This window comes from Balaenoptera physalus (assembly GCF_965194825.1).
Source record: "Balaenoptera physalus genome assembly, chromosome: 3".
NCBI lineage: Eukaryota > Metazoa > Chordata > Mammalia > Artiodactyla > Balaenopteridae > Balaenoptera > Balaenoptera physalus.
In genome coordinates, this window is record NC_138890.1 from 135,113,373 (window position 1) to 135,135,930 (window position 22,558).

The 22,558-nt window shown below is 40.7% G+C and overlaps 2 protein-coding genes across 3 annotated transcripts in view; both read right to left on the reverse strand.

The window, feature by feature from the left end:
- Positions 1–3: 3 nt before the first annotated feature.
- Positions 4–14,697, reverse strand: GZMA (granzyme A). 2 transcript variants are annotated; one of them, XM_082455929.1, is made up of 5 exons: positions 11,902–14,697; positions 9,166–9,304; positions 7,269–7,410; positions 6,739–7,008; positions 4–4,896 (listed from the first exon to the last, which is right to left on the reverse strand). In XM_082455929.1, exons 1-5 carry the CDS (start codon positions 11,969–11,971, stop codon positions 4,735–4,737), a joined length of 783 nt encoding a protein of 260 aa, XP_082312055.1. In that variant the 5' UTR covers positions 11,972–14,697; the 3' UTR covers positions 4–4,734. The 2 variants fall into 2 exon arrangements, with proteins under 2 accessions (XP_082312055.1, XP_082312056.1); XM_082455930.1 differs by lacking the exon at positions 4–4,896 and adding an exon at positions 4,937–6,088.
- A 2,204-nt stretch (positions 14,698–16,901) lies between these two features.
- LOC309657932 (granzyme A) overlaps positions 16,902–22,558 on the reverse strand; it is a 41,568-nt gene continuing 35,911 nt past the window's right edge. Inside the window, exons 4-5 of the mRNA XM_082455970.1 lie at positions 19,476–19,748; positions 16,902–18,384 (exon numbers count right to left, since the gene is read on the reverse strand). Of these exons, the coding sequence (XP_082312096.1) occupies positions 18,232–18,384; positions 19,476–19,748 (426 nt within the window). The 3' untranslated portion in view covers positions 16,902–18,231. The remainder of the gene's footprint in view (positions 18,385–19,475; positions 19,749–22,558) is intronic.

Sequence of the window (22,558 nt, forward strand, 5' to 3'; positions counted from 1 at the left end):
AGCTTCAGCTTCCTCATTTCTATGTGAGAATAATGATGCTGGCCTTGCCTTCTCCATGGTGCTGTCACGAGGCTCAAACAAGATGACGTGCTTTTCCTGAGGTGAATGCCTGTTCTCCTGACCTTCCTTCACAGGTTACTTTATTTGCTCTGCCTCGTTCCATTGCATTTCCCAGACATTGTCTTTGACTCTACGCTTCTCTCTCTGACTTCCTCCTCCTCCTCCCCCTTTCTTCTCCTTCTCTCTCTGTCTTTTCCTCGTTAGAGGTGCATTTTCACTGCTATAGTCACAAGAATATCTACAGCAAAGATTTCTAAACGCTTCTTTGTCACTCGACTTTTCTCCCAAGCTCCAGCCTCATACTTCTGTCTGTCTCTGGATATTTCTTTTCTGAGATACTTCTTTGTCTTTAGCTCAAACTCAATACATTAAAAACACAACTTATTCACTTGAAAAACATTGATTAAAGTGCTACTCTATGTTAAGCATTCATATGACTTCCTCTCAAAAAGAGGACTTCTGTGGGACTCCCTTTTCTCTTATCATGGTGTCATCCTTATCCTGGTCGTCTCATTACTCAGGGATCCCCCTGGTTATACAGTTTACCCTTTGTTCTCTGTTTTTTGTTTTACCCTAGTAATGTCCTGCATGCCTGATGACCAGTTTGTGGTAACTGCCTTCTAACTGGTTCCCTGTCTTTATTCTTCATGGGTCTCCACATTCCTGCTGGGTTACATTTCTAATATCATTGTGCTGACCCTCCAAGTCCCCTGCTCATAAACTCCCAATGACTCCCATTACCTAACCCCATAGGCCTCCACCTCGGAGTCCTGAGCCCACAACCTGAAGCTGGGGACCTGTACCAGTTATGGCTCTGCCACATACTTACTGAGTGACCTTGGGTCTGTCACAACATTTGCAAGAATAGGAATTTGGATTTGGTAACTGCTAAGGTTTCTTTAAGCTTGGTCAGGCCACTGTTCTATCTTTTTAATGTTAATCCTCACTCCCTCCTGTGTTAACCCTGGGCTAAGTCTTGTGATTTCCTGCCTTATGCTTTTGTTAGACCTCTTCTTTCTAGTCTGGAATTCCTGCTCCTCTCTTCTTTTGCTTTGCACCTTCACATAAGTCCTGACCTCTCCAGGAAGTGTTTTGAAATGATGTTACCTGGCTTTAACTCTTGGCATCAGTCTGTATCACCTATTTTGTGTTAATATAACTATTCTAGTTGTTTTAAAAAAATCTTTTATTACTATGTGAATCTTTGTTTATTTAAGTTTTAACATGCTTATTTCTTCCGGACAATTCTATTGAGGAGTTGAGGGATATTGGCCTTGCCTTCTCCATGGTGTTGTCATGAGGCTCAAACAAGATGACGAGCTTTTTATTGTCAAGATGTTATATTTTTTGGTGTCCTTTGGAATGTTTTGCATGTGTCAGCTAACATATGTTGATTAATTTATTTGCTTTGTCATAAATGGTTTTTACCAATACAAACACACTCCCTTAATACCCCTCCTCAAAAAAAAAAAAAAACCCAAATAAAAGCCTTGATAGTTGAAAAGTGGAATAGTAAATACAAGGGGTGTTAGGACTCTCCTGACAAGTTGCCAGTACATTCTGTTCTTTTCCCTGTTTTTAGACTCAGAAAATCTGCTTGGTAGTGCTAGTAATTTTTACCTTATAAAATTTTAGGTCACCAAAAGCTGCAAATATGCTACATTCCTGCAATACACACTCTTTTCTTTAAGATAATGGCTTTCATTTGATCTTCTTCTTATTTAGCCAGGTATAAACTATAAGAAAAAGTTTAGCAGGGAAAGGAGCAAAATGGTGAGGCCACCTCCAGTGTCCCCCACCATTCTGATATGGTTACTTCTATCTTAACAATCTCACGGCATTACGACATGACAAAAGATCACTTCTCTCAATTAATACTGGTGTGTGAACAAGGCTCTCATTTAAGAAAAATAGCAATATATCTTTTACTGCTGTTAGTTTTGGTGGAAGTCTGGAATATGGTTTCAGTAAAGAAAAAAATGAACTTACAGATAATACACAAAATAGAAGCCTCTGCTACAAAAATTTTGTAATATAAATTTTTTATTGACTAATAAGTCACATAAAGCACATACATCTTAAGTGTATAGCTCAGTGAGTTTTTAATTTATGAATAAGATCAAGATCATATGAATAAATCATCCAGATCAAGATGTGAACATTTCTTTCACCCCCAAAGACTTCTTTGTGTCCACTCAGTCAATAGTCCTCCATTATTCTGACCTTGGTCACCATGAATTAGTTTTGCCTTATGCCAACTTTCAGATAAATGTAATCCTACTGTAAATATTCTTTTTTTTTTTTTTTTGGTCTGGTTTCTTTTACTCAACCTTAGATTTGTAAGAGTAATTCATATTGTTGCATTCATGCATGACACAGGCATGTAGTTTGGTCTTTTTCACTGCTGTGTAATATTCCATTGTATATACAACAATTGTTTATCCATTTTATTATGAATGGATATTTGAGTTATTTTCAATTTTGACTTTTAAGAATAAAGCTGCTACGGACATCCTCAAACACGTATTTGGTGGAGAAAAGCCCTCATTTCTGTTTGGTATATACCCAGGAGTAGAATTGTTATGTCATAGCATATGTGTTCATTCAGTTTTAATAGACACTGCCACTTTTCCTAAGAAGCTCTACCAATTTACACTTCTACCAGCAATGAACAAGGGTTTCATACAACTCTTTTTAAGTGGACTTCAAAATCTGTAATAAATGTTGCCAGTAGGGAATACTCCATCCATCCTCTTATTGCTATTAAAATCCTAATTAGGGATTATAGCAGGCATCTAAAATATCCTCTTAGAGCATCTCTTTTAGATATCAGCATGAGACTTCACTTTCTAATATAGGGGTTCTCATCCCCAGCTGCATATTAAAATCATTGGGGAGCTTATAAAAAGAATACTTTGTCTTGGTTCTCATCAAATTAAATAAAAATTTCTAAGGGTGAGACCTGAGCATTGGTCATTCTAAAGAGCCTGGTAAGTCTAATGGGCAGCCATGTTTGAAAACCAAAGGACCAGTATTTTGGTCAGTCTTTAAGCTATGTTCCTTCATTTGTTTTAAGAAGCTGTCTCGTAGTGTTGCTGTATGTTCTTAGTTTGGATACACCGTGTGTGTGTGTATGTAGATGTTTATGTGTGCATACATGCACACAAATATAAGATTTATATTCCAAAAGGAACTGATGGAAATCAAAGGAATCTGTTCACATAATCTCATCTTGAAGTGGCTACTGGGCTGATGACTATCCACTAAGTTCAATACGCTGAATAAATATCTTGAGTTTTTTCCCAAAGGAAAATTTCAGGCCACGATTCAACACTCACTCCCTAGTATGAGATGGCAGTCACTGTAACCACCATGTTGATTGGACCTACCCAGACTCAAGGACAAGGGGAACCAGGAAATCACCTAGATAATCCACGGCTTAAATTCAAACTACTGAGAAAGGAGGCTGACTTTCCTTGTATCCTTTTTTTGGCTAGCAAAGTGCCTCATTAATATCCCCTAGAATTTTAATTTCTGTTTCTCACCTGCCTTTGGAAAATACTGTAAGGCATTTTCTGTTTCTACTTCTCCCATCGACTCAGGTTCTTACATATAAATCTGAATAGCAGGTGTTGATGTGGAACAATGGCCTTTGAAGGGCAAACATTTCCTTTTAATCCAAACACTCTAGACTGGCCGTTTCTGTTTCTTGCAGAATTGCTGAGCCCTTCACTGAACTTGTTACTAGACAGACTGACCTTAGTGTCCCTCCTGCTGGGCCCCACTGAATCAGTGACGTGAATAATTCAAGCCAAGTTTGCATATCACTTGTCACATGGATGACACAGGTGACATTGGTCACTTGATCTCTCCTTTGCATTATCCACAAGGTCTCTATATTACTCTGGTTCACTTTGCTGGTGGAGATCTGCCTGTTAAAGTTATAGGAGAGCAGCAAGTACAGTGATACAAATTGATTTTATTTATGATAAAATTAAGACATGACAGCAGTGGGCATATACCTGGAGAAAACCATAATTCAGAAAGATACATGCACCTCGATGTTCATTGCAGCACTGCTTACAATAGCCAGGACATGGAAGCAACCTAAATGTCCATCAACAGAGGAATGGAGAAAGAAGATGTGGTACATATATACAATGGAATATTACTCAGCCATAAAAAGGAACAAAATAATGCTATTTGCAGCAACATGGATGGACCTAGAGATTTTTGTACTGAGTGAAGTAAGTCAGACACAGAAAGACAAATTTCATATGATATCCCTTATATGTGGAATCTTAAAGAAAAGGGTACAAATGAACTTATTTACAAAACAGAAGTAGAGTCATGGATGTAGAAAACAAACTTATGGTTACCAGGGGATAAGGGGCGGGAGGGATAAATTGGGAGATTGGGACTGACGTATGCACACTACTATATATAAAACAGATAACTAATAAGAATCTGCTGTATAGTACAGGGAACTCTACTCAATACTCTGTAATGGCCTATATGGGAAAAGAATCTTAAAAAAAGGAGTGAATATATCTATATGAATAACTGATTCACTTTGCTGTATACCTGAAACTAATACATCATTGTAAGTCAACTATACTCTAATAAAAATTAAAAAAAAAAGAAGTAACAGCAAATGAAATGAAATACGGTTATCTAAACTGCATGTTTCATAGTCTTAGCTATCCAGCTGAGGTGTTTCTTTGAGAGAAGAATATAGACGCCAGGTCCTCGAGGGTCTCCGCATTTCCCTGGAAGGCCAAAGGCAGTGATGCCTCTGAAAATGCCTTCACATATCAAAGGGCTTCCAGAATCTCCCTGGGGGAAAACAAGAGGAATGATGAAGACCAGCATCAAATATGACCACTAGCAGAATGGAAGAAATTCCATTTAATGTGGAGCACTTAAGGTGAAGTTAAGACCAACCTTGACTTACTTGACAATTAGTGCTTAAAAAACCAAAATGTTTGGGAATATTCAATAATATGTTCAAATTGGTTTTCTCGACTTGTTTGTGAAGCAGTGAAAATTGAAATGAAACTTGTATTATTGTTTGTGTAATCCACTAACTGTGAGACAAATTCTCTGCTTTAGAAACTCTCCTGTTTGTCATTTTCTCAAAATGTTTAATAACTCAAGGGATAAAATAGTCAAATGCAGATTGGCCACTGAGGCAAAGAATAAAAGCCATGTTTTCTAGTTCCTCCAGCAGAGAATTGTTTTCCCAAAGGAACAAAACCAAAGCAACCTTTTCCTTCTCCTTCTCAAATAGACAGAAATTGCTGCCTCGAGTCTCCTTTTTTTTTTTAATGAGAAAGAAACATTTAATGAAATAAGTTATACAACAATATCTCTAAAGAGCGTATGGAATGTGAAAGACTCAAAATAAAATTCACCTCATCAATACAGTAATCACTGAAGAGAAAATTACATTTTAAAACTTGTGTTATTAATCTGCCAGTCTATCACCCTATATAGTATCAGTGAACATTAAAATTAGACCTTGGAGGTCAATTCCTTCAAGCTCCCACAAACGCCATTCTTCTCTAGCAAACATCGTTCATTTAGTCAATATTTATGGAACATCTACTATGTGCCATGTAGTCTTCTAGATACTAGGACTAAATCAGTGAACAAAATAGACTAAAAGTACTGCTCTCGTGGAATTTACAGTATTCTTTGCTTTTCCTCCCGAGTCTCCTTTGAGCATCTGATGCTAGATGGATGCTCCCGGAAGTCAGTGATAACACTTTGGAACTGCCTGTTTCCACTAGGAGGGAGGCTTCAGTTAGCTGTAAATCATGCTTTATTCTTGTGCGTGAGCCACCCAATATGTGACCTTGTATTCTCTCAAGGAACTTTAGAATCAGCTTATTTAAATGTATTTAAGGTCTAGAGACCAGATTGGCTGTTTCCGGCTTTAGGGAGGATGGGTGGTGCCGGATGAAGGGCTACTGAGGCTTGTACACAGAGTTCTGCAAATGCAAGGCTCTGAGGGCTCAGCTCCATCCTGTGAAGTGAGAAGTGACAAACCAGTGCTCAGAGCTTAAACCTTTGTCAAGGGTTCTTCTACTCCTATCTTTAAGAAGAGCCCAGCCCCAGCCCTTCTCAGGGCATATGGTAGGGAGGCTTGTGTGCACTTTGGAATGGATCATTCTTGGAAGTTGTTTCCGGGGGTTGAGCTCAGCTCTAGGAAGCTATGGGGTTTACCCCGGAGATCTTCAGTCTGTCTTGGGAATGCAGGCATTTCAGACTTACCTGGTTAAATGGCAGAGGAATTTTGGGGGGCGCTCAGATGGGGAAAACGTACTGAAGGCCCTAGAGGAACCCTGACTTCAGCTCTCCTCAGTGTTATATATTTTTCAGTTTAGATCTATATATGTTAATATGAAAAATGAGAAAAAATAGCTTCTTAGTGGTTTTCGATATAAAATCAAGAAGATGTAGTAGTTCAACCCAGGCACTAGCATGGTTTATGATGAACAACTCACCTGAGCTGAGAACATTAATTAATTTGACTGGAGTTTTATCAAACTTCTTTTTAAAAGCACTAGGACGCTGTAGAAGCCAATGTCATGACAAGGCAAAGAGTGACTTCACGTTCTCTACATCTGCATGACTTAACCCAACAGCTAGAGTTTGGGATCTTATTTTACTTACACTGCAGGAGTCTCTTCCACCTTGGAGGCTTCCGGCACAAATCATATTCAGTCCAATCACAGGGTTATAATTATAGTGCCTTTGATCGTTGCAGATTTTTCTGTCTATGACGGTGACATTGACCTCTCTCAAAATATCAGACTGAGGTGAATTATTGCGAAACATACCCCACCCTGCAACTCGACACATAGTTCCTGGTTTCACATCATCCCCCAATTTAGGGAGAGGAAGGATAGCCACGTTTTTATTAATTGTTGCTTTTTTGTTCAGCTGTTGGAAGACAAGCAAAAAGTTAACAGAATGAGATAATTAAGAATTTCATCCAATAAAAATGAATTAAAAAAAATAAAAATTTCATATTTTTATTTAAATTCTAGCCCAACCCTCAGGGACCCCCCCAACTCCCACCCCCTTACGCAGCTACAGTCTGTAGTTATCGGAGCACTGAGAAAGGTTTCCATGTCGGTGGCCAGACTATAGGAGCTTCTATGACTTTTAAGTCAATCAAAAGTATAATCAAAGGCTCGTACCTTTAGAAGTTTAAGATCACCCTCATGCGTGTCCTGGTCATAGCATGGATAGGGAAACTCTTTCTTAACGAACATGATCTGTTTTTCAGGCTCTTTCTCGGTTATTGAGTGAGCCCCAAGAACGATCTGGGATCTTCTGTTCCTGAAAACAGACACAACACCGTTAATTTGGTTTACTCTTTAAATCAGAAGCTGAGCATATTATGTGCTGATCAGTTTCATTGTCCCATTTGTAAATATGCTTGCTATGAAAATACTTGTTTGTGGCTCAGAAAAAAATGTGTACTTAAGGGGCTTCCCTGGTGGCGCAGTGGTTGGGAGTCTGCCTGCCAATGCAGGGGACACGGGTTCGAGCCCTGATCTGGGAAGATCCCACATGCCACGGGGCAACTAGGCCCGTGAGACACAACTACTGAGCCTGCGCATCTGGAGCCTGTGCTCCGCAACAAGAGAGGCCACGACAGTGAGAGGCCCGCGCACCGCGATGAAGAGTGGCCCCCGCTCGCCACAACTAGAGAAAGCCCTCGCACAGAAACGAAGACCCAACACAGCCAAAAATAAATAAATAAATAAATTAATTAATTAAAAAAAAGTGTACTTTAAAGAATAAAAAGTGAATTGTTTATGAATTTCTCATTACCATTATCATCATGATCACCTGCAGCTTATTTATAACAAGCTAAACTAGGTTTCATTGAAAAACAAATGATAAGAGAATTCCATGGTAGCTAAGCCCAGTCTTGGGATCTTTGTTGGGGTTTTACTGCTGTCCCCTCAGCCTTCCTTTAGTTGTAATAGAGAATCAGGTTGCAGATGACTGGAAAACAGAGGTCTCAGTAGTCTAGAGACAAAAGCAAAAGACACTCGATAGCTGTAGACTAATGCACTGAAGATATCTTTGTAACAGAACAGCAGACTTAAATGGGAAAACTTTCAGAGATAGATTGCTTAGTGGAAGACCCTATTTGCATGGCATTGAGTGTGTGTTTGAGGGTATGGTGGTCTGCAGGAGGGTCCCAGCATTCTTTCATTTTATTACTCCATGCTAAAGGTTCATTTTGGTTAATAAAATCAAGATACTCTCTGATGCATTAATGATGAAGGCCATTATCACTCACAACTTAGTGTATAAACTACACCAACCATATAATCACATTGCTTTTTTTCCATTACACAGCTGATATTAGTCTCACTTAAGACATTAGAACAGTGCTTTCAGTAGACTATACTTTGATGATGAAATGTTCTAGAAATCTGCACTGTCCAATATGGAGCCCCATGTAGGCTACTGAGGACTCGAAATGTGGCCAGTGAGACCAAGGACCGAAATTTGCAATTTGATTTAACTTTAATTAATGTAAATGTATATAGCCATAGGTAATTTACATAGCCAACATGACAGTGGCTATCATAATAGACAGCCCAGGTTTAGAGGCTTGATTTAGGGAGCGGAGAAAAGACCAGCTCTGGAAGAGGTTTGAAGGCAGTGGTTGACGGTGGTTAAGAGATGGCTGAAGGCGTGAGAAGTTCATAAGAAAAACAGGAAGGCATTCAAAAGAAGCTTTCTCTACTTGACAGTGGTGCTCAGGTCCCTGAGTGGACACTGAAATTTTCACCCTTCCACACCATCATGAAATCAAGACCAGCAGCAAAGACTTGCAGCACCTGAGCCGGGTGGCTCTAGCGGAGATCTTCAGAAAGAGCTCTGGATGCTGCTTCCTCATTGGTCTGATTCTTTGGGGCTGAGTCTGGGCTCAACTCTCTTTTGGGGTAAAGCAAGTTGTCAAAGATGTAAACGATGTAAAGATCCTGTGGCTTTAGTGGTATTTACTCTCTTCATTAATATTCCCCCGGGTTAGAATATCTCCACAAATGTTTTTTAAACCCAAGCACTTACAGATTACAGTGAGCTGCAGTCAATACCCAGTCTTTTGCAATCAAAGCTCCGGCACAGATATTTTTCCCTTGAAGTAGCACCATGTAGGGTCTTGAATGAGGAGTCACTGGACTTCCTCCAATAATTTTTACACAGAGATCTGTTAAAAAGAAAAGGACAAGTCATATCAGTGACCCCTCCAAAGAGTTCTACCTAAAGCCATGTTTCTAAGACTAGACATGCATTTCCCACTCAGAGAGGAGGGGAGATGAGAACACCCTCCCCACCTTCATGTGGATTTCAGATATCTGAATGTAAATCCCATTCCTGTTGGACTTTCTGAGAAGGTCCTGCTCTTTCACCCACAGAAACCATGCCGTTGGCCGTTCCAGGGATTATCAGGCTGGAAATCTGTCCCAACCGCTGACCTCAGGCCTCAGGGCTTGCAAAGGCAGACAACTGTGCACGGGGTTATACGAGGAACAGGTGCACCAGGAGCCGCTGGTGATGATGACAGCCTTGAATGCTCCCCCACACCTCTCCCTTTCTGGCTAAGTATTAATTTGGGGAAGCAGAGTGGCTTTTAGAAGCTTGAAAACCACCCTTTTTTGCCCCAAGCCCTTGCAAAACCCCACAGCTTACAAACTGATATTAGTGCCTTTTAACTGTGACCCTACCCTTGAGTTCTTTGGTCATTGTGAGACTTTTTCTTATTGAAATTTGCACTCTTGTCATTCATAAATTGAGAGAATAATATCTTTTGCGCCTGAAGCTCCCCTTCAATCTCCAGACTGAACCACATGGTTTAATCTAATTCCTTTTCCAATGAAGAGAGGAGAGAAGATGCTATAGGGAGAGAATTCTGCCTTAGTCAAATTTCTTTGGTGATAGAACAAGAGTAGAGATTCACTATTAGCGAACAGTGAGACCAAAGCACAAGGCAAACCATACATGTTGGTTGAGAGGATCTTGTGCCCATGTGATATACTCTCAGCACCACCTTCCTACACCAGATGTTCTTGGATTCTCCCCAAACATTTCTCCTGACCATTGGCTGGGACTCAGGTTTCCTTCAATAGGGCACAGTGCCTGTTACTCCATTATTAAAGCTAACTCATTGCCAGATTTACAATGAGGTGTAAATGATGAGAGTGGGGGAAGGGGAAGTGGGTGTCCAGAAGGCCTCTCGTTTCCAGAAGGGAGTTGGGAAGGGGAAGTCCTAGGCTCTAGAAGTAAAAGGATAAGGGACTTAGAGAAACCAAGAGAACTTCACCTACATCTCAATTTTCCTAGGGTGTATCACGAATAGATGGATTTCAAAGATGCATCTTTGGACCGTCTGGGCTGCAGAAATCATAAACTCAATATAATACTTCGTTTTGCAGAGTCTGTGTTTGGTGAGCACACATACCACCTCAGAAAAAGTCCCCATATCCCACAACCTAGGATTCGGGAATAGGATTTAGAGCAGGTGAGAAGCTTTTAAAACTAGCAATTCTTGGTTCCCACCCAGAATCACAATAAATTAAAATCACTGGGGCTGGGATATCAGCATTGTTTCAAAACCCTCCAGAGGATTCTAACGTGTAGAAGGATTGAGACCTCCCGTCCAGAGCATCAAGTCTTGCTTTGCTGTGTCTGTTCCTTTCAGGGACCCACACTGCTCTCTCTGACCACAGGAAACAAAGAGTAAGTTGCTTCTGTTGTTTCCTTTGAAGAAAAGATATGATTGGATTTTTTTAATCTGCTCTCTTTTCACTGTTGTGGAGGATTTAACATACCTGAACATAGTTGTGCTATGCCATACTTATAGTACTCTGCCCACCCTTTTGTTTCTAATGCCCTGCAACCTTCTTACTTCTAAAACTTTTAGGTGCAAGATAAACCAGAGAACTTCCTTGGGAATTTTTGGTAAGATAGGTTGTTGCATCAGCCCCTGCCCATCACTTCCATCTCCAAAAGCTGCCAGAATGTGGGGAAAACCCATGGTTGCTCCACACTTGTCAGCACAGTTCAGCCTAGCCCCAGAGTGGTTTTCACTGCCTAGAAAGTTTTTAAGGAACATCTAGAGCTACCCAGGGGCTATTACCCTTCTAGTGATAATCCCATGACTTTTACAGCATTTCAACCTGATGCATGTGCAACTCACACAAAACCAGGCAAGTTGGTTACAACTTAGTTACGCTTAATACAAAATACTATAGCACTTCCAAAGAGTCAATGCGGGGATGCTCCCAATGTCCTAATGTATTCCCAAGGACACACTAGCCTAGAGAAATAATGATAAATATTCGAATCATTCCTGATTTTGGGGGTGTGTCTAGGTCAGGTTTTTTTTTTTTGTAAAATTATTTATTTATTATTGAAGTATAGTCGATTTTGTCATTAAAGCTATCTATGCATTTTCTGCAGCAAGAAAGGCTGAGGCATCGCTATTTCTTCCCTGAAATGTCCTATTTGTTTTCCTAACTTAAGAACTTTTTGTTTGTTTGTTTACTTGTTTTTACAATGTCCTTTTTGGCAGTTTTCAAGACACAAGTCGGCAGCACTGGTGGTTCTGTTATCTTTTGTAAAGGAATTGTAAAGAAGAAAGAAGGATGTTTTTCCTTCTAAAATAAAGATATATGTAGTATCCAAGAAAGAATGTTAAGGCTTGCGAGAAAAACATCTCCTCTTAGTACACTTAGCTAATATCGCCAAAGAGTCTGCTCCATTTTGCTTAATTGCTATAATGGAAATGACAAGAATCAGTCTTACCTTCAGGAATTAGAAGGAGAAAAATGACCATTGAGAGAGTGGCTGCCAGAAAGGTAGAGGAGTTCTTCATTGTGGCTGGTGTCCCCACGTCAATCAATGTGAAAATCTGTTTTCAGTCCTTACTGGCTCTTATTTATATATCGAGAGTACAAAGGATGTGGTTTCCTTTCTTTTCTTTCTTTCCAATTTCAAAGTTGAGTATTAGGAAAAAACAAAAAACAAACCACAAGTGAGAACAGTGAGTAATCACTCCTTATCTGCAGGCATGCTTTCCTCGGCTAGGATTGCTGAGGGGAGAGGGTTGTAATTCTACAGAGCGGATGGGGACAGTGGGCCCTCTTTGCCATCAGAACATAGTATACAAGAAGAGACTCCCAATGTTTCAGCTGAGATTTCGAGGATTCTAATTTTTATCAGCAGCAACATTATCTTTTCTATCCACAAATGAAAGCTCTTTAAAGACTTAAATCAGAGATTTAAAATTGGTCACCTAAAAGTTGGTCACCAACCAAGTGTCTTTCTAGTCATCTGCTTGGATTTTGTAAGGATTAATCAGCCAAGGGCACGTGGAAATATAGGATGGAGGCTTATTTATTCATAAGCTCCTGCCTGGATTTTCCTTCCCCACTTTGTGGAGGGTAACTTATTGTGCCCCTGTCTGGAGTTTGGCAGGTGGTGACAGAGGCTGGGGGGGCAGGGAGGGTTGGCTCTTTCCAGTCCCCTGATTGTGCTTCACCTGGTCATTTGATTTTACAACTTTAGACATATGGAAGTATCTCTGCGTTGCTCCTTCCTTCCTCCCTTCCTGTCTCTCCCTCCTATCCTTCCTTCTTTCTGGATTTAGCTAAGAAAGGAAAATGGGAGTCAGACATGGCTATTTCCTTCCGGTAAGGAAAATATCTCACTCTAAGAAGGATCATCCTCAGTCCCTGAAGGAACAGTGTTCAGTATGTTTTCTATTAGAAGTCTGTAGCTCTTGTTCTGAGCTGAGGATGTGGTCTTTATTATATTACATGTATATGGTCATACGTTCGATCAGGGTGTTTGGTGTTAACCAGCCATCCCCAGAATTAACACCCTGATGACTTCAGACTCAGAAGTTGCTTTTTCAGAAATCACATGACCTTGGAAGGAAGCCCTACTGAGACACCTGTGTTTCCTTTTCCCAGATATTGCTAGCGCATCAAAGATGAATCATTTTCAGTAAAGCAGTGGGATACCCTGCTTCTGTTTTTGGTGAATAATTTTAGTGCAGACTTTTAAAGAAATCAAATTTTAATTGACTACAGCTACTGAAAATTTCCTAAAGGAAACATTGATAATTCCATTTCTTTTTACGTGACTATGGTTACCTTTCCTAGACTCATGTTGACTTTTAACAGCTTTCCGAGATATAAGTTACATACCATCAAGTTCACTCATTTGAAGTGTATAATTCAATGGCTTTTAGTGTATTTCTAGAGTTGTGTAACCATCACCATAATCTGATTCTAGTACATTTTTATCATTCCCTGAAGAAGCCTCATGGTCATTAGCAGTCACTCTGCATTACCCTCCTTCCCCCACTCCCCTGCCCTAGACAACCTCTAATCTACTTTCTGTCTCCTTAGATTTGCCTATTTTGGACATTTCATATAAATGGAATCGTATACTATGTGGTCTTTTGTGAATGACTTCTTTCACTTAGCATAATGCTTTTGAGGTTCATCCATACTGTAGCATGTATTAGTGTTTTATTCCTTTTTATTGCCAAATAATATTCCATCATACGGAAATATCACATTTTATTTACCATTTCAGCAGCTGATATACATTTGAGTTGTTTCTACTTTTTACCTATTATGAATAATGCTGCTATGAACATTTATGTACAAATTTTTGTGTGGACATACGTTTTCATTTGGGGTGTGGGCATAAACCTAGGAGCAGGATTACTGGGTCATATTGTAGCTATGTTTAACATCTTGAGGAACTTCTAAACTATTTTCCAAAGTGGCTGCATCATTTTACATTCCCATCAACAATGAAGGTTCCAGGTTTCTAAATTATTGCCAGTACTTGCTATTAGTATTATTTTTTATAATTGCTATTCTAGTGGGTGTGAAGCAGTTTCTTATTGTGGTTTTGATTTGCATTTCTGTAATGACTAATGACTAATGTTGAGTTTCTTTTCATGTGCTTCCTAGCTATTTGTATATCTTATTTGGAGAAATGGCTATTCAAAAATGTTGCTTGTTTTTTGACTGACTTATTTGTCTTTTTATTATTGAGTTGTAAGTGTTCTTTATATGTTCTGGATATGAGTCCCTTAAAAAATAAATGATATCCAAATATTTTCTCCCGGTCTGGGGGTTGTCTTTTATTTCTCTTGATGGTGTCTTTTGGAAGCACAAAAGTTTTAACTTTTGATGAAGTTCAACTTATCCATCTCTTTTATCACTTGTGCCTTTAGTTTCACATCTGAAAAATCACTGACTAACCCAAGATCACAGAGATTTACTCTTAGATTTTCTTCTAAGAGTGTTATAGTTTTAGTTCTTACATTTAGGTTGCCTTTTTAATTAAAATTTTGTCTGGTTCAAATTAATTTTTGTGTGTGCTTTGAGGTAGGGGTCCAACTTCATTCTCTTGCATGTGGATATTCATTTGTCCCAGAATTATTTCTTATTTATTTATTTATTTATTTATTTATTTATGGCTGTGTTGGGTCTTCGTTTCTGTGCGAGGGCTTTCTCTAGTTGCGGCAAGTGGGGGCCACTCTTCATCGCGGTGTGCGGGCCTCTCACTATCGCGGCCTCTCTTTGTTGCGGAGCAGAGGCTCCAGACGCGCAGGCTCAGCAGTTGTGGCCACGGGCCAAGTGAAGAGAGCACTTCAAAGAGGAGGAAGAGCTCCACTGTGTCAAATCCTGCTGGGAAGGCAAGTAAAAGGGGACTGAAAACTGACCATTGGGTTTAACAAAATGAAGCCCTTGATGAGCCTTTTCTGTAGAGTGTGGGGCAAAAGCCATATTGCAGTTTCAGAGAGAATGGAAGGAGAGAAATTGGAGTATAGACATCTCATTTGAGGAGTTTTGACATAGAACAAAACAGAGAAATGGGGAAATGCCTGGAGAAGGAGTCTTGTTTTCTTTTTTTAAGCTGGGGAAGGTAGAAGCATGTTTATATGCTTATGGGAATGGAAAAAATTGAGGATGAGGTGGCGGGGTGGGGAGGGATGCAGAATTGCTGGAGCTGATGTCTTTGAGTTGGTGAGAGGCACTCCTGAAAATCCATGTTGCAGTTTACTCTCTGCTGAAGCTCTGGAGGCCTAACCCACGTACCCAAACTTGGAGGAGAGTAATGTTTAAAATGGAGAGCAGATTTAGCACACTATCGTGTGACAGAAGAATGGCATTTTTCACTTGCTCTGGGCACATCTTCTCTCCTCGCAAGGCACATCAGCTTGAAGGCTGAAGATTGCTTGGTTAGATAGGATTTTATAACTCCCCTAACTCCTACCCCGAATCTGAAATCACATTTCCTTCTAGTAAGACTTTCGCCTTGCTGATCTAGTGCTGTCTCTCTCAAAGGAGCTGACATCAGGCCTCCAGAATCAGCATACCGTAAACAATAAACACTGACAAATGATTCTTCGTTATCTCTCCTTTTTCAGAAAGTGCTCTGTCCCTCCTGTCTCTTTTCCTTAGACATACTGGTGATAACAGAGAGGATTAGATTACAGAATAGCTTTCTTCAGCTATTTCTCAATCTCTAGGATGCCCTTTGGAGATACTGTATGACTTGTTCTTCTCAAGTCTATTTAGTGGGCTCTTGACAACTCCTCCCTTTGGGTGGGATGCTTGGGTAACCCCTGTGCACCCATTGAAAGTTGCTGCTTCTAGTTTCAGTCTTAGAAGACAGACAGCTCTTTTTTTTTTTTTTTAAATTGAGATATAATTCACATAGCATAAACCCGGCCATTTTAAAGTGTACAATTCAATGGTTTTTAGTATATGCACAAGGTTGTGCACCCATAACCATAATCTAATTCCCAAAGATTTTCATCACTCCAAAAAAGGAAGCCCCATAACCATTAGCAGCCACTCCCTGTCCCCCACTTCCTTCTACCCCTTGGCAAATACCTATCTACTTTCTGTCAATAAATTTGCTTATTCTGGATGTTTCTTATAAATGGAATCATACATGTGGCCTTTTCTATCTGGCTTCTTTCACTTAGAATAGTGTTTTCAAGCTTTAGCTGTGTTCAGCCATGTTCATACATGATACCATGTATCAGTACTTCATTTCCTTTTATGACTGAATAATATTGCATTGTATGGACATACCACATTTTGTTTATCTGTTCATTAGTTGTAGACTTTGGGTTGTTTCTACTTTTTGGTTATTACGAACGATGTTGCTATAAACATTCATATACAAGCTTTTGTGAGGACATGGATTTTCGCATGTGCCCAGGAGTGGGATTGCTGGGTCATATGTTGACACTATGCCTAACCTTTTGAGGAACAGCCAAACTTTTCCACAGTGTCTGTGCCGTTTCACATTCCCATCAGTGTTGTAGGAGGGTTTCTCTACATCCACGCCAACACTTGTTATTGTCTGTTTTTTGATGACAGCCATCCTAGGAGGTGTGAACTAGGAGGACGGGACCACTCAACTTCAGATTTTTGGGGGCACCTCCCATTAGACTCTTTTATGTTACTGTTTACAGATATGAAAATGGAGGCACAGACTAATTCCCTGCTCAAGGTCTTATACTATCCAGTGATGGAATTGGTGTCTGACTTGTGAACCAGTGATTCTTTCCACCAGGCTGTTGTGATGTCTGTGGCATTCTAGTCAGGAATCTGAAATTTTCATTGGTCTGTCTAAATACAGGGAAGATCTCAGCAGGAAGGCTCTGAGGGCTAATTGTGAGGTCTGCTGGGAGTGTGAAATATTATTTATCTTTTTCCCCATCACCTTCCCAACACAGTAGGCAGCCTTACTCTGTTATGTGTTCTTCAGAACCTGAAGCAGATGTCCTCCTATTTATGGATTTCTCCTTGTTTTCTACTAGACTTCAAATATCTTGAGGGCAGTGGTCATGTCTTAGTATTTATAAATCTGGACGTAATGCCAGGTACATGGTGGGCCCTCAGGAAATGTTTGAGGAATTAAATTGGATAAATCACCCAGGATTATTAGAGAATGAGTTTATTATAAATCAACCCTGTGGAGAAAAACACAACAAAAAGATGAGATACAAATGGTAGGTGATAAAAAAGCCACTTTCCTTTATTACATATCACAATCTATTAAGAATAACATAGAACTAGACGCAGACGTAGAGAATGGACATGTGGACATAGTGGGGATGGGGAGGCTGGGACGAACTGTGAGAGTGGCATTGACAGATATACCCTGCCATGTGTAAAATAGATAGCTAGTGGGAAGCAGCCGCATAGCACAGGGAGCTCAGCTTGGCGCTCTGTGATGACCAAGAGGGGTGGGATCAGGGTGGTGGAAGGGAGGCTCAAGAAGGAGGGGATATATGTATACATACAGCTGATTCACTTTGTTGTACAGCAGAAACTAACACAACATTGTAAAGCAATTATACTCCCCCCAAAAAAGAATAACATAGAATGAAGCTTAGTACTTGCATATATAAATTGATTAGCTAAGGAAAAATACATATCAAGATACTGGTTGGACCGTGGCCTATTGGTCTATGAAATTTTCGTCTACTTGTAATTAATAAATGATACAATTGCCCTGAACTATCTCTAACCTCAAATTCCAAATTTTCCAACTATCTAAAACACACATTGCATCTTTCCCACTGTATTTATAATTAGAATTTTTGTAAAAAGTTAAACTATATGGAAGCATAGAGTAAGAAGTGAAAAATCCCTCTTTATCTCTGTCCTTATTCCAACATGGAATAGAATATCAGGCTCTAAATCCCTAAGGCCACAAATATTTTGGAGTTTCATTTGGAAGAAAGAAGAATATTCTAAATTTCCCTGAGATTGACTTCCTTTTAAGGATGAACACAAAAGTGACAGTCCTCAAATTCTGAATAAAACAGAGAATCAGAATCACTGAACTGGGGAACTTTTTCTCAAGGGACATTTCTTGCCATGGATAGAGAACATGTGATGAATCAGTCTTCACTAATCGTGGAAGAGTGAAGGCAGGAGGTTATTTCTTTCATTGCTGATTTTATTTCAGACAGGCTGTCATTTGTACATGGGGTTAAGAGGGTTGTGAGGTGTTTCTTCAGATAGGTCAAGTTAAAAGCGCCTTTACTTGGTTACCTCAATTTTCTACTTTGAAGAAGAAATGTTATATGGCTCCTGCAATGGTTTTCTTTATCCAGTTGAGGTATCTTTTGGTAAGGAGAATGTAGATGCCAGGCTTCTGGGGGTTACCACACTTCCCAAAGGAAGTGACACCTCTGAAAATGTTATCACATATCAGAGGACTTCCAGAATCCCCCTGGAAAAGAAAGTCATATGTTTTAAACAGAAGTGCTTTCCAAAGATATTTACTTACCTTTTTAGTCATTCATTTATTCACTCATTCGCTCATACATTGTTTCTCTCTTTCCTTTTTAAAGGCTAATTTTATATCTCTTTTTATTAATTGTCTGCCCTCAGCATCAATTAACACAGATCAGTTTATATTTTCCAATCATTTTCATTTTGAAAAAGGCAATTCTGGAGAAGATGTACAAACTCATTTTCATCAGTAAAACAAAGAAAGAATAACAAAGGAAGCCTTTAAAATAATTGTGAAAAATAATTGTCTCCTTCAGTTGACCTGTATCCCCTTTTCTTGGTCAGTAGATATTAGGGGAAGAAACTGAATGTAGGGGCTGCCTGAAGGCATGAGATGGGATCTGATCCACTCCCTGCGCTGAAGGAGGACACAGGTTAAGCCGTCTCAGACCAAGGAGTATTTGTGATGGTTCAAAAAATTTTTAGGGATCTTTTCCAGTTTTCATCAGCCCTCATTTCATATTCTCTCTGACCTTGCAAACCATTTCTGGATCATGAGTTCCAAATAGGACCAAACCATAGTCAAGCACATGGAGAGGCAGAAAAACGCAGGAGGTGGGAGTCAGATGGCCCCAGTCTAAGTCCAGGTCCACCCCACTGACAGCCGAGTTATCCAACTTGGGGAAGTAACTTTCTAAGCCTTAATTTCCCTAACTGTAAAATAGAGTTGGTAATAATAGTGTCTATCCCATGGGGCTATTTGAGGATCAAGTGGCATAGAGTATAGAACTTGATATAGTTCCTGCCATCTGATAAATGCCAGCTGTTGTGATCAGTTTTGAGAGGGCTGAACAGCACCCATAAGCGGTGGTTAAATGGGATCCTGATTATCAGGAACGAGAGAAGTTTCCCTGGGCAGAAGGTTTCCCTTGAGACAAAGGAGCACACACCAGCCCAGTGTCAAGCTGACGTTCTTGCAGGCCTCACACATAAAAAGTAATAATGACAGTCCGCCCTCTTGTTCCTAGGCACTCTATTTAACCTGATTTCCTATAGCCCCCAAACGGTTAAAATTTTTAATTTACTTACTTCACATGAATCATCTTCACCTTTTCTACCACCAGCACAGATCATACTGAGATCAATAACTGGATTAAAATTATAGTGCCGGGCATCATTGCATATTTTCCTATCTATCACAGTAATGTTGGCTTCTCTCAAGGCACTTGAAATTTTGCACAAGGCTTTTTTGGTGCTTCCCCATCCTGCCACGTGACACTTGGTGTGGGGTTTGACATCGTCTCCTCTTTTTGGTAGCTGAAGTATTCCTACAGCTTTGGTCATAGTTGCTTTACCATCCAGCTAGAAAAGAGACAGGAGATGCAGTTTTAGGGAAGGACAACAGTAACCAAACCCAGAACACAGCTCTGACTGCAATAGATATCTTGCTTATTTAGCATGTTCTTACGAAGGACATGGCCATAGTCCTGTTCCAACCTAATTGACCATCAGTTATTGATTTTTTAAAAGTCACAGCACACCTTTTCATGCATGTTTTGCTAGGCTAGTCTAGATAAACTTCAGTCCAGCTGACCTGTCAGCAGTGATGAAATTATGTTGGTGGTGACTGACAGTTCCGGGGTTGAAAAGCTGTACTGGAGAGTGCAATCATTATTTTATTCAGGTGGTCTTAGGTTTGTGAACTGACTGGTATTGAGACCAATGGAAGGAAGCCAGGGCTCCAGGTGCAGTGGGGCGGGGTGGGAAAGGGGCCGGTGTCCTCATTTTCCGCTTTAGTGGAAATGTGGCTTCCCCGCTTCTGAGCAAGTGCAAACCAGCCTAACTGCCTTTGAGGGCTCACCCACACTCTGACCTTTTCTTTGATTCACTAAGCTCTCTTCTTGGCTCACCACCTTGCTTTCTCTCTTTCTGAAAAGTCAAGGCAATGAGAGCAGGGAGTGTGATCAAGGTTGAGTAGGGGGTAGAGGAAGATAAAATTCTACTTCTTTGTTTTCTTCTTGCCTCAAGCTGTAGGGAGTCCTGGTGTTACAGACCTTCTAAAAACATAGGAGCACAGCAGCAAAGGCCACTGTCACATTCCTATCATTGCATTGCTTTCAGACCCCACTTCCTGACATTGGACAGTCCCCACGTCCTCAGTGCCCACTCTGAGTTGCTGGTGTGCCCAACCCTTACCCTGCTAGCACTTTGAAAGTGAGATGGCCATAGTCTAAAATCTCTCCACAGAACATGACTTCAAATGCCTACACGCAACGTTTCTGCTTCTCTCCTACTCATGCTTTCTCACAGCCTTCATGCTTGTTGTCTGGTCGGATGGACAAGGAGACAGGAGAACCCCCAGAAAGGACTTCAGGTCTGAATGAATGGATCGGAATTGGAGTCGGGGTGCATATGTTTGTAAGTAGCTCTCCTGGGGTCAGACACACACAGCAGCGATGAGCACAGCGGGAGGTTTTAACCGTGGAAAGTTAACCACAAGGAGGTCCTCACACCCTCTTTGTGAGTTCTCTAGCAACATCACCCCACTGACCACAGTGTCAGAGGTGAGAGGGAGTTTCCTGACTCTACTTCAAGACCAAGAACCCCTCGCACCCCCCACTCACCCCACACTATTGTAAAGGAAAGATTTTTAGTTCCTGAAGGAGACTTGACAACTGCTACCACTTTCTTGAAACCTGAGCGCAGAATCTCTTCTCTTGATGACCTTTACCACTGTCTAGCTTAACTCCATCCCTTATCCAAAATTATTCAGGAAATATTTAGGGAGGGCCTACTATGTACTAGGAACTATACTACCTGGTACAGGGCATACAAATAAAAAGACAAAAATATCTGTTCTTTGAAGCTTACATTCCAGCAAGGGGGGCAGACAAACAAACTAAAGTACATCAGAAGTGCGTGCTGTGGAGAAAAACGCAGGAGGGAAGTAGGCCAGGGAGTGCCCTCTACTGGGCAGGCGAGGGAATTGCCTTTCCCTGCCCAGGGAGGGGGACTGGAGGGGATTAGAGTATAGGGGAGGAGGGGTGACCTGAGAGAGAGGCCCAGCCTGAGAGTCTCAAGGCAGATAGTATGGGGGTCACTAATAAGTATTGGGGAGCAGGGAATGTGGGGAGTTTGCCGGAAACACATGGCACTCTAGGACCCTCTCTTTACTCCTCCTGATGAGGGTGTGTGGATCCCCTGAGCATCCTCTTGACTCCTGCTAGGGAAGTTCCTCATCAATCCCCTTGGGACAAGTGTGAACCTCAGCTCACACTCTGCCTTCCAGTTCTGCCTTTTCTATTATACTTTCTGCACAACAGCCAGATAATCCTTCTAAAAACAAGTCTGATCATGTCACTGCCCAGCTTAACACACTTTCCCATCTCCTTCTCCATAAAGTTCAAACTTCTTCCCATGGTTCACAATATCTGGGTCCCCTCTTTCTCAAATCTCATGATAACTTCCCTTTCTTCCCTTCTTCTTCCAAATGCATTTTCCAGAAAGACTCCTCTTATACACACTGCTCTTCCTGCCTGAAAGGCCCTTTCCTCCTTCTTTCCTACTAACTCCTGCACCTTCTCTAAGAAACCTTCCCTGACCGCCTGGACACACCACGTGCTCCCGTAGAGTCCCCTTCTTAGTCATCTCCAACACGGATGAGTCACATACCACCAGATCAGAGCTGTTGATATATTTGTCTGTCTCTCCCACTAGACTGTGAACACTTTGAGAACAAAACCTATTTATCTCATGAGGAAGAGAAAAGCTTACTGGCACTCACAGCTGGGCCACAATTTTTCCTGTTGATCATGAACACTTGTCATAGAGCACCAATATCAGACAAGGTGAGCCTCAAGAAGGGAGCAAAATCTAGGCCGCTCTGCAGTCACGTTTGAGTACAGGCAAAAGCAAGGTCATTGTGCCCACCACAAAAATGACCAAGCGCCCCCTATCGGCTAAAATGAGTGATTGCTGCTTCTTATCAATCACAGATTTAGCCTCCTAGATAAGTAAGATTCACTGAGATACTCAGTCATAGAATTACCCCACTTCCTGACAACAGTCAGTTCAGAGCAAACTCCTACTTCCTAGAACCCTCCCCCTCATCTGACACAAACCCAAATCCTAGGATAAGCCCCATCTAACACTCTCTTACTGAGCCACCCTGT